Source organism: Lytechinus variegatus, chromosome 16 (genome assembly GCF_018143015.1).
Source record: "Lytechinus variegatus isolate NC3 chromosome 16, Lvar_3.0, whole genome shotgun sequence".
NCBI lineage: Eukaryota > Metazoa > Echinodermata > Echinoidea > Temnopleuroida > Toxopneustidae > Lytechinus > Lytechinus variegatus.
The window spans coordinates 4,306,528-4,319,556 of record NC_054755.1 but is presented as its reverse complement, the minus strand read 5'-3'; the positions used below and the strand labels follow the sequence as shown (position 1 = coordinate 4,319,556).

General features: G+C 35.1%; 1 protein-coding gene across 1 annotated transcript in view; it reads left to right on the top strand.

Moving 5' to 3' along the window:
* LOC121429901 (acyl-coenzyme A thioesterase 9, mitochondrial-like) overlaps positions 1-13,029 on the top strand; it is a 28,155-nt gene that overhangs the window by 5,627 nt on the left and 9,499 nt on the right. The window contains exons 2-5 of the mRNA XM_041627161.1: positions 5,109-5,236; positions 7,675-7,720; positions 10,214-10,416; positions 11,313-11,399. Of these exons, the coding sequence (XP_041483095.1) occupies positions 5,109-5,236; positions 7,675-7,720; positions 10,214-10,416; positions 11,313-11,399 (464 nt within the window). The remainder of the gene's footprint in view (positions 1-5,108; positions 5,237-7,674; positions 7,721-10,213; positions 10,417-11,312; positions 11,400-13,029) is intronic.

Here is a 13,029-nt window from a genome sequence, read left to right as displayed (position 1 = left end):
TGCACTTTTGTTATAAGTACCCCCTTGTATATATTATGGGGGGATGTCAGATATTCACCTAGAATGGGAAAACGAAATCAGAGTAGATGCACTTGGTTGTTTAGGTGGTGTAACTTGAGGCAGTGCTGGATTTGAAGTTGCCATATTCCATGGTTAAGGGAAATAAAGATGATTGTTTAATTCTGGGAATGCTTGATATTTATATAGATTTTCAACAAAATTAAATGCATAATTGATCTAACCTAACTTATTAACAGAATTTGGTATGTATGAAAATGAATTCATTGGAGAAGTAATAAAAAAAATCGATTTAAAAAATAAAATCCATTTTATATTAATGTCAACACAGTTACAAAAAATAAGCGTGAAGCGAGTGAAGTCAAAGAAGATGCACTGACTTTGCTAGGTGTTACTGGAACTTGATCTATACATGACCTGCAATGTATATATAATTTTTTTTTTTTGGGGGGGAGAAACATTTATTGGATTAATACATTACATGTACTGAGAATATTATATGCCTATAGAATGTACACTCTAATGAATTTGACATTTGAAAATATTTCCATTATATTTTTTGCCGAGGTATTTTGTTGTACAATCATTAAAACAGGAAATAATTATTTGATTGAATATTGAAATTTTCATGATTTCTCTATGTACACCGCCTTGAAATATTGAAATAAAAAAATAGATAACTTTAAAATATTTAAACTGCTTCAATTTAAGATGCTTCTTATTACAGGTATTCTGTTGATGGACCTTGGAGACTTCCTGGGAAGTTGATGTTAGTGTTGGTTTGTCGCTGTAAAAAGATAATGAAATTCATAACACAAGATTTTTATGAATATATTTTATAGAGAAATGTGTGGGGAAAAGTTGGTTAAGAATGGTTGTGACCAAGAGCTCAAGAACTTTTCTTTTAGAATGCCAGTTTGTAATGCTTATTTATCCATTCAAATACATTTATGTATTTCCGAAAGAGCAAGGGGGAGGAGGCGGCAGAGAGAAAAAGGTAGTAGAATGGTGAATGTGTGTGCAGTAGCGTACCTAGGATTTTCCACAGGGGGGGGCAAAATCCTCTGCAAAAAAAGGGTCTTCAATCACAAAAAGATTTCATACCAGAAAAAAAATGGACAAGCAAAAAAAAAAAAACTTCTCGTCAGGAGGGGGGGGGGGCAGAATAGGTCCCTTGCATGGGCTGTGACTCGTCAGGGGGGCAGTCTGCCCCCCCCCCCGTAGGTACGCTAGTGTGTGTGAGAGAGATAGAAAGAAAATGAGCGGGAACAAGAGAAAAATTATGAGAACGAGAAAGAACAGTTCATCAATTTCACTTCAATATTGTTTAACTATTGAGAAAGGTTTCAAATTGAAATGAGAAATAGAAATTAAAATAATTTATTTTGATAAAAAAAATATTCAGAAAATATATATGCTAAATAAAGCCTCTAAAATATTAATATTACGAATTCTAGCTACAACTACCCCACCCCAAAAAAGGTTATCTTTCCAAAAGTCGGGTCATCTCATCCCAAATACATGTTTTATTTCGATTTTGAATGATTTTGTATTTTTTACCATCCCAAAAGACCTAAACTATTTTGAGTAGGGATTTCCGCCAATGTTTCAGGGATCCACAAATATTTATTTTTATGCGTGCTAGACTTATGGGATGCACTTTTGATTACCATTAACAAAATAAAGTCAAGATTTAGGGAATAAACCAGGGCGGTCTCAATTTTAAGAAAGGAAAATAAACAAATTAGAGGATAAAGTTTACTTCAGAAAATTTTGGGGACGTGTTCTTTCTAGAATTTACATTTGAATTTAAATTTTTTGATATTTTTGGCGATGGAACTGGATTCAAAGGTCGTTTCGCAATTTTGATAATGACGTAAGAACAGCTGATCGGCAATCTTTGTTATGGTTGTTTTTATACTGAAAAAGCATTAGAAGATCCATACTTTTAGAATATTGGTTGCCGGACGACTGTACGGGCATGCGCGTTGTTAACTCTCAGCTCAGCCTCAGCTAAGGCAAGCGATCGAGATCGTAGACATGCAAAATCAACAGCTGATTTTCATATTAAATGCCGCTTACCACCAAAAATGTAAGTATTATGAGAAAGCGATCTGATAAGATACTACTTATTCTTGAAACTGATGAAGTAATTATATTCATACTTCAAGTTTCATCGGGTAATCTTCATATTACATCTGGTTGTTGTCATTTTATTTTCAGCCGAATTAAATTTATTCAATGATTAAAAACATGACATCGATGTTTACGGATGGGACCGACATGAGATTATCGTCGACGCGCAGACGACCGCAATGGTTGAGACAAATTTTCATTTTTATTGCATTTTGTGATGTATCTAAAAATAGCAGATGTACAATACAATTCGACTCATCCAACAATGAATAAGTTTTTAATGTAATTTCATTTCATGTAGTCAACTGAGATTGTAAATTTCGGTAGTTTAAACCCAGACTTTGGATTTTCGAACCCTGTTTGCCGTGGTCAGCAAAGACCGTAGCAGACAACATACGCTCTACTGAGCATGCTCAGAACCGTGGACTAAAATTAAACCATGGTTTAAACCATGGTTTAATTTTAAACCATGGACTAAAGAAACCATCGTTCGTGAAACAGAGAGGGGGTTTAAACCCCCTCGGGGTTTAAACCATGGACTAAAAAACCTAGGAGGGGGTTTAAACCCCCTCGGGGTTTAAACCTCCTTTGTGAATTCGGGCCTGTATGTCTGCTGCGCTAACGCTGTATGGGTCTGCCACCGCGAAGGAAGCCAGAATCGACACAAGTAGAAAAAGAGAATTTGCTGTTAAACAGACGACCGTTTGTAACAAGACAAGAAAAGCAAGGAGAGAAGACGGTGAGAATGAAATTGAAACGATCTAAGGATATCAAAGGGGTTTAGAATGTAAGAATTTAATGAAGAAATGAGGTTATTTTGATCGTGATATAGACGGTCAGACATACGTGTTTTACTGTTATTACTGGCGGCGTGTGGCGGTATCCACAGATATGTGTTCTGGATATAACCACACGCGTGTGGCTGGATGGTAAAGACACACGCGTGTGGCTGTATACACTGCCTTTAGGAAAATCCATCAGAATAAAAATTGATTAGAATTGTTATTATCTGGTTTGTGATGTCATATGCGAGCAGCTTTCCTACATATCATATCGTAATAAAAAAAAAATGAAAAGTCATTTCTCTCAGGCTCACTCTCAGAAATTTGAAAATGGTTTTAATTGTACCTCCAGTATAGACCTATTAATACACAAATCATTTCACATGTGCTCCTAAACAGAAAATAGAAAATAAGTCATCTCAAACCATTAAAGAATGAAATTTATGGATTTCATGTATGACATGTGGGGCAGCTGCCCGTTTATGACATCACAAATAAAAATTTGACATTCTAATAACTTTATGAATATTTGATGGATTTTCCTCAAACCTTCAACTGTTTTTATTTTTTATCATTTTTTCTGCTATGTTTAACAACAAATGTCTCTGTCAGGGTGAGCATGCCTCATTAAGCTGAAGGACGTACAACTCTATGTCATTGTAACTTTTGTTGAATTCTGGAATGAAAAAGAATAAATGCAATCAATCAATTGTTAACACATTTGACTTTCATTCAGGAACAAGGAATTACAGATGACAAGTACATATTATGTTGTCGTTGGATCTAATGCTCTTTTATTTTCAACCAGCATAAATGAAACAAAGCAATACAAAGCCTGTAAATTTCATACATGTATACATTTATTGAAGATTATAAAGAAGTTGATGATGATGACAAATACATGAGCAAGTCTGATGGTGACTACACTCTGAATATGATATAAAATCTGCAAACTGATGTAGTATCAAATGTAAACTCTTCTGCAGCTCTATGTAAACTCTTCTGCATCAATATGTCATAAAAAGGGTCTATATAGCCTAAGTCACGGTTTTAAAGCTTACCTGAGAAGTTTGAAGTATCAATCCACAAAAATTGGTGCAAATTAAAAGTTTACTCGGCTTAGCAGCGCATTAAATTAATAAAGAATGCAAAAGAAAATCAGTGCAGGGCCCTAGCTAGCGCCGACGCTCGTTGGATGCGCATTTTGTATACTGTACCGTACATGCATGCACAGATCGCTGCAGAATAAGTGTAACTAAAGTTATCGATTAATTTTCATTATTATGTTGTCAATTTGAAGAGCGTTTGTTTGTAGGCTTTGTGTGCGAGCGTATAACACGTAAGTTGTAGCGATGATCGCTATCGCAATTGGTGATTCTCAAATTGACTCTGAGTGTGATTGAGCAACGCTTTCGAGCTTTTGAGACCGGAGCAGACCCATTTCGTGGTACAAAAACGTGAGTCTCCAGAAAGAATGTGGATTAAATTGGCGAGTTTGGAAGTGAACTCACTCTGGATTAATTGAAATATGTTGACATATTAGTAATTAAAACATGTGCAGTGTCTGAGAACTAAGATTTAATGTGAGGCTGTGAGCTTGTTTATGCAGATGCTACCGTGTACACGGTACCGTGTACACGGTGATGGAATTTAGTACACGTGCACTGACTTGACCGTGCGTGTACACGTGTACCCGAAACGGGCCTAATTCTAGCGAAGACTGTCCACAGCCTACAAGGTGGTGGTCAATCTTAGACGCTTGACCAAAACAATCTGTACGTCATAACTTTACCCTGAAGGAGGGGGGGGGTAGTGGACCTTTTAGTGAGAAGCAGGAATGTAAGAAATCCATGAAATGTATGTTTTTCAGAAATTTAGCTGGAAGAAGAATGAATAATACTTCCTAAACAAAGTTGGAATTGGTGAACATATAGTTTCCTGTTACTTTTCCTGAAGAAGTATTGATCAAGTGAACTGGTATATTATTGAATGTGCAAGATAGGTCATATCTAACACTGGTCAGGATTATATTCAACATGATCAAGTTAGATTTTTTTAGATGAGCATTCTCTCAGATGTCCAAAAATTAGTTAGGCTTATTTTGGCTTTGAGAAAATGCCTCTCAAAATGGCACTTTATTGTTTACTCTCATCCTTTGCTTTCTTTTTGCAGGCAAGGAATTTATTACAGGTTGCCTAGCAACCAAACACTCCTCAGTTTGACAAAGTCTTGGAGACAGACGCAACGATGCATCATCAACTTCAGCAAAACAGAAGGAGAGATTCTTACAGTTAAGCAGAGTGAGTTAAAGACAGGGCTCTACAAATGATGCATTCATTCAAGCTGGAATCCAATAAATGATGAATTATCTTAATTCTGTAGGCTTTTTCCTAACAAGTTTATTAATTTTTTTTTGTTACAGAGATTTAGAATCTAAATGGCATTTCAGACACATTTTAAGTCACCTACATTACAACTGATTAAAAATAGGAGAGCATGGTCAAGTATTTATATTAACTCTGTAAAAAATTGTTAGGAAACATGACTTTATTTGAATTGTGGATAATTCATTCTAATGGTGACACTCGAATGTATGGAAATTAGTTCATATCTACTTGTGATAACTTTGATCATGTTTTGGGGACTGACAAAAATGGGAAGTACTTGGGAATATTCTATTGTTCAGATATGAAATAGCAGACGTCAGAGCCATTTTCGCACATATGTTTCAACAAATTAAATCGTATTGTATTGCTCCAAGTCCCTAGCATGGTCCAAAGTTGTGTGGAAAATCACTTTACATTGTAAAATTACTGTTATGGTGTTATGACTTGTGTTGTACAATGTCATCATGGTTCTATCATTTCATATTTTGAGTTGAATAATGACAATTTAGTTTTTCCTGCTAGTGCTACATTTTTTGCACTTGTATATAGTGCTTTCATTTTCCTTTGTGCTTAATTTTACAAAAAATAAGAATTTGTTTGGTGCACTGTTTTGTTCATAGAACATTGCCAAAACATATGAAATTTTGATTGATTTGTTTGATTGATTGATTGATTGATTGGTTGATTGATTGATCGATCCATCCATCCATCCATCCATCCATCTATCTATATTAAACTATCTATAATTATTATTTAAACAGTATAGCCTTGTCAGTAGTCTTGTACTGGGGGGGGGGGGCCTCTATGAAACAAAATACAAGCATATATACAATACAAAATGGAAAATACAAATCTTAAACATAAGCAGATGGAAATTTCAGGTATACATCCAATAATGGAAAATTGTAGGGCCTGTGTATATGAAATTTAGAACAATACCCCAGAGCTACTAAATGTGACTTTGTACACAGGATTGTTACTGAGCAGCACTGTTGCCTGCTTAATAAATGTGTACATGCATAATGCAGTCCCTGTGATAATCAAACCCAGAAATAAGCTTAAGAATAAGCAATAACTTAAGTCCACAGTCTCCATATTATGGAATGCTAGATATAATTGTTCTTATTAATATATGTAAAAGTTAATTTACAAAAGAATCAATTGTATAATCTGATCATCTTTTATCTGATCATTTCTTATGTAATATTTTTGACAACATTTTAGTATAATTTTAAGTATAAGTATTTGATTATTTATTTATCGTTCATAAATGGAAATTTGTATCTTTTACATGCCATGCAAAAACAAAATACCGGTACAGACAACAAATTACATGAATTTATACACAAGTAACATGAACGATGCAATCTGCATTTTGGACATGACAATGAACATAATATTAGGCTACTTATGTAATAAGTCATAGCAGTGTTTTAAAGAAGGAAGGAAGGAAGAGGGAGAGACAGAAAAATATAATTAAGCCATTGAGTTTAAGAGACGGACAGAAGTGGGCACAAACAAATTAAGATATATCGGGTGGTTTTTGCCTTGAGAGACCGCCATCGTTTTCCACTTCTTAACATAGCATAATGAATATTTAGAGGATGTGATTTATCTCTAGGTACTTTGCTTGCCTTTTTTAGACTTGATCAGGTGTGTGTTTCATAAAGCTGTTCGTAAAGTTACGCACAACTTTACGCTCGACTGGAACATGATCTTGGGTCCCAACTCAATTACAGAAGGATATATCACTTGGCATGAGGAAGGGTTTACCAGTTGCGCATTAAGTCATTCATATCTTACAGACAGCTTTATGAAACACCCACCAGTTCAAATTCTGTCTTCAGGATTTTACCTGCTTGTTCACTATTCCTGTTAGATTCCTCCTATCATGGAGTCTAGCACTTTTGTACCACACAGAGCACCCAAAAAATCATCACACTTTCAATCACTGATTTATAGAACATATTCATGATCTTCCTATCAACTCTAAAGCTTAGAAACTTCAGAAGAAAATACATCATTCGGTTTCCTTTCTTAGACACATCATGATTTGACCAAGTTAATTTGTTATCTATAGCCATAATTAGGTATTTAGAGTTTGAAGCTATTTTGATCTCTTCATTGTTTATGCAGATTGGGTTCTTAAGAGTATTTGAACTTTTCCTCATTCGGAAATCCACAAACATTTTTTAAGAGCAAGAATTACACAATTTATACTTGATGAATAAGTTTACAATGGGTGCTCTATAAAATTGTGGTCTAAAATACCCTGAATATCACTTTGAGAGTACCATTATATACGATCAATATTGATTATTTTGCTTTGTATACTTGTTTCTTCTTTTTAGTGAGAAAAAGGATGGTGGAATTTACTGGTGCTCAAAAGCAATGGAGGTATGTACGGAGATATTCATTACTCGGAAATTTGATAACTGAGGAGTGAAGGCCAGGATTTTAAATTGATTTTTCAGTAGCAAAGATATCAAATATTGTATCAGTTTTTTCTAGAACATTGTAAATTTGCTTATTTTTGCTTGCCTTCTGTGTATGGTATTTAGAAAAACAAATTACAATGGGGCTATTCCACGGTTACTCACGTTACATTTGGAGATACCTTGACTCATACTTGGAGCTGTAACTCCATTATTATTGATAGGAACTAAACATCTCCTTATCACAACAAAGTACACAGTCTGACTATCCTTCATATAAAAGCAAAACTTGGGAAATTCTATTATGCTCCTGGCAAATCTTTGGAATGTGTCGGTTACTCACGTTACATGATTTGGACATGCATAAAATTAAAATTGTACATAAGTGAAAAGTCTCCTCATACAAGGCTTTTATGAAAGTTGATTATATCCATTTCAAAGAAGTGTATTAGGGAGACAAACTTTGTATATAATTAAAAAAATAAAGAACACATGGTTTTTACTTGGGGTGCAGATAATATGGTTACTCACGTTACGGTTACTCACGTTACATTTTGTCTATGAATGGTTAACAACAAACATGTCATTAAAAATTCAATAATGTGTGTAAAATTCATTGCTAGGAACATCTAAAAGAGATGTTATACCAAAAATTGGAACAATTGGAGCTTTATTAGGGAGTAGGAGGGAAAAGTATGATTTTGCTTACTAATTATGCATTAATTAGCATAATCGCTTAATACCAATTTGCATGAAATAAATTACTGTATAGTATTGTAGATTATGTCCAAGACAACCTGCACGCAAATTTTCGGCGTGATCGTGCGGCCAATGGCCGAGATCTCAAGGGGGCCTGGGAGCCCCCCCCCTCTCCCCCATCCCCCAGGCCATATCAACTCCCAAAATACCCCGGTCTAGATAGGGTTACAGGTAAGGGCATTCAATGTGTTGTTCAAACACTCTAAAGTTTGGTTAATGAAAACCAAGTCTTACTAATGCACTCTCGCATTGTGAATACTTCTACTAATATTCAATTTTTTTGTGTGATTGTATGACCACTGATATTTTGATGAACAAAGAGTCGCATCAAAGAGATGTACATGTACCCTCATTTTGCTTTTAATTAATCAAAAATAACTTCACAACTCACCATGAGACTTAAAACTTGACATCCCACAGAAAATGTTACCGAACTGAATAATTTTTACTGGTTACTCACATTACATGATGGTTACTCACGTTACAGTTTTTCTTCATCAATTTTATAAAAAATTGTACTTTTTAATGATTTTGATCGTCATCACTGTGTCAAAGATTGTTTGAAGGAAGAGAATTTAAAATCCCACCAATTAACTGTGAAGAATTTTTCTCTCAGAAAACAAAGTCATTTTTTTCGGTTACTCACGTTACATCACCTGAGCAGGTTGCAATATTTATTTTTGAATGAGTACTACAAATTTACTTGAAAAGCGGTTGTGTATTTTAAGTAATTTGACTCTTCTAAACTTCAGAAATATATAAAGTGGTATGTTGTTGCAACAACAAAATGGTAATAAGGCATATTTCATTTTTCACTATTTTTCTTGTATTTTGGTACACAATGGAAGACACAACTTTTGACCATTTTTTTCCAAAGTATACATATGAAAATAAACTTTTTATTTCTTGTTCCTGAAACTATCATGTATGAAGGACTTAAAGTATTAAAAAATTCAAGAAAATATTGAATTTGAATTTTTAAGCTCATGTCCACCAACCTGTGGAATTGCCCAATGGCTATTTTGAATTTTTTGTAAGTCTTATCATGTTCATGTCTTTACTGGAAGCCTTTGATTTAACAATGGCACTAGAATTGGGGAGAAAAAAGAAAGGGATTATCATTTTCAAAGTAATGCTCTAAATTTCAATTACGTATAATAAACAGAAATTGTCATTGTGCTCACTTTTTCCTTCTTATCAGAGCTAGATGCTCCATTCCCTAATTTTGAACGAAAGCTCCGAGTTGGTAATTGTCTTTCCTGGGTCCTTGTAGCATGCAAATTAGCGGTTGATCATGGAGCTTATTTCTATGATTGATTGCATTGAAAATTGTATATGATTATTAATAAGAATAAGTCGGCCTCATGATCAATATGTTCTGGGGGCCCTAGTGCTCTGGTGGGTGTTTCATAAAGCTGTTCGTAAGATACGAATGACTTTATGCACGACTGGTGATCCTTTCTTGTGCCGTGTGATATCCCTATGTAAGAGATTAATGACCTAAGAACAGGTTCCAGTCGTGCGTAAAGTTGTGCGTAACTTTACGAACAGCTTTATGAAACACCCACCTGGTAGTTGTTGGTTAGTGTAGAGGACATTTTGTCTCCTAAATGGCTAACAAGTAAAATTCATACTTCAATATGGCATTTATAAATTCAATAATAATATCCATTCAAAATAATTTTTGTTATATCAGTTTGGATGGGAAGAAGCCGGATCGGTCAGCATTATCTAGCCTTTTGGCTCAGGACCAGTCCCAGCTGGAGCCGCGCAGGATTTCTGATAGCTATGACGAGATCAACATCCCACTCTCTGATCCCACCCAAAGAGACAAGTACATCAACATGTACAACAGCATCCGTATTGGAAGGATACTGGAAGATATAGATATGTTTGGTGGTGAGTGATATTTTTTTTTTCATAAAATGCAGAGATGCCAAGTTCAAAGACCAGCTATACGTGAGATTTTCTGTGAATCTGAGTGAGATCACAGACATTGTGTACAATGTATATGGGGATAGGCTGTGAAAGTTGCGTGAAACAGAGATTTGAGGGGATGAACAAGAGTCCAAAATGCTCGAGTCTCACGAATAATGCGTGAGATTTGGTAGCTCTGAAAATGGTGATGTGAATCCTAATCAAATGATTGGCTAAGACCAATCATGTGACCATTGGTTTATTTTAGCTGACAGGTAAATTTGCTATTTGACCAATACGAGTGCTTTTGACCAGTTATGGTTTTGAGACCGTTGAGGAAGGTTTATCAGATAACAATCATCCACATCTCTACCTTGTAAATATATATTTCACATTATTTTGCTTGAGCATTGAGGAGGTGAACCATATCTTTCCGACTTCTCTTTAGTAAGATAGCTACATCCAAGTGGCTTGAAATGAAAAGTTTGTCTAATCATGTTCATCAATGATAACAATTTGCTCTACTTCTTAGCATGTCATGAGCTTTAAATACTGATTGGTTTTGCTTCAGAAAAGGCACTGTTTACAGGACTGTTTACATGTACTTGTATATTCGTTGATGAATCAGGTGGACTGAGGAGTGTATGGTACTGTAGCTTTTGATGCTGTTTTCTGTCGGTATTTTCCCTTTTCCTAGATTTTTTGTCAGTCAAAATAATAAAGATTTCACCTTTTCCTTTCCTATCTCTGCTCTTTTTCTCACCTTTTGAAAAACCTGACATATTCTTTTCTCCCCCTTTCTCTCCCATTCCTCCCTCCTCCTTACCTTTTCTTCATTTCTTCCATTCTTTCTCTTCCATTGCCTTAACTATTTTCAGTATGGTTATGCTACAAACACAGCAGGCTATCCAAAGACATTGAGATTTCACCCCTGGTCATCGTGACTGGACTTGTAGATAGGATAGGTAAGTAGGGGGGGGGGGGTAATACCTTGTTTTGGAATGTATTCATTCACATTTAGTCGATGAAAATAATCATAGTTTAGTTAGTTTTATTTTACTTTAACTTAACTTTAGTTAATTGTACTTTAGTCCAAGTCAAATATTAAAAGGTCAAGTCCACCTTCGAAAAATGTTGATTTGGATCAATAGAGAAAAATCAGACAAGCACAATGCTGAAAATTTCATCAAAATCGGATATAAGATAAGAAAGTTATGACATTTCAAAGTTTCGCTTATTTTCAACAAAATAGTTATATGAACGAGCCAGTTACATCCAAATGAGAGAGTCGATGATGTCACCCACTCACTATTTCTTTTGTTTTTTATTGTTTGAATTATACAATATTTCAATTTTTACGAATTTGACGGTTAGGACCTCCTTGCCTGAAGCACAAAATGTTAAAATAATGGAATTCCACCTGTTCAGGGAGGAATGAAACTTCATTTCACATGACAATGATGAGAAAATTAAAATATTTCATATTTTATATCATCCATTCTCAATTACTTTTTTTGAAGCTCCACATATCTTGTTGAGAATCTGTAATGCGCCACTATCCATTACGCAAACCAGCAAAGTATTTCGGAAGGGATCCAGAGGGCCCCTGGTGGGGGTCGAGGGGGCAGAGCCCCAGACGTTTTGAAATATGAGGCCTTTTAAATTGCCCAGAAGGGCTCTAATTAATATCAAGAGAAGAAATACAAATGCCATAAACTACACATTATTTATTAAAAGAAAAAATGATTACTTTTTCACAACATACCAATGATACCACTAGTTCAGATTGTTCTGTACCAGATCTACTGGCTGAAGCAAGTGGCGTAATGAGTAAAAAAACAATTGAGGGGGGGGGCTAGATATGGCAGCTGAAGCAAAAATGTTGAACTTTTCAATACAAAAATCTATATTTTGACGTGATATTAGGAATTAGTACAATATTCAACTCTTTCCCTTTTAATTCCTTTTCTCCTGTTTTTTTTCTTGGCCGTGAAACGCTTGGGGGGCCCACAATCCCCACCCCATCTGTACGCCATTGGTTGAATTTACAGTTCCTGATTTTGCAAGGGCTAAAAACCAGGCGTTGCACTGCACTAACGCCCCAAACTGCCCCTCTCTCTCTACAACTCACGTGTATTATCATTCATTCAGTTCGTGTTATGCAAGAGTGCATGCACTGAGGCAATCACGGCAGGCAGTACATCGAGCATATATCACTTTTACAACTTCGGATTTTAATCAGCTTCGGAAAAAAGTTTCTTTTTGTTATGTACGTCCCAAGTTCATTATCTTTTACGATCAGGATGTTCTTTCAATATCATATTATTTGATATTTAACTCTTAACCAACGCGTAACTCTGGAAATGCAAAATTATTCGCCCTAGAAATAGAAATCCTGCAAGCTGGGCTTTCAAATCACTTATGTGGCACATAAACTTTGTACCGCAAAGAATAATTAAAAAGGAGAACACCATCTATCATAGAGCTATCGATGCTCCAAAATATAGGGGTTATCGAGTGCAAAATTTGACAAAATTTGTGGAAATCAATTAGCACTTAAGTGTCAAGAGTTTTTGTCTTCTCTTTGTATTAAAA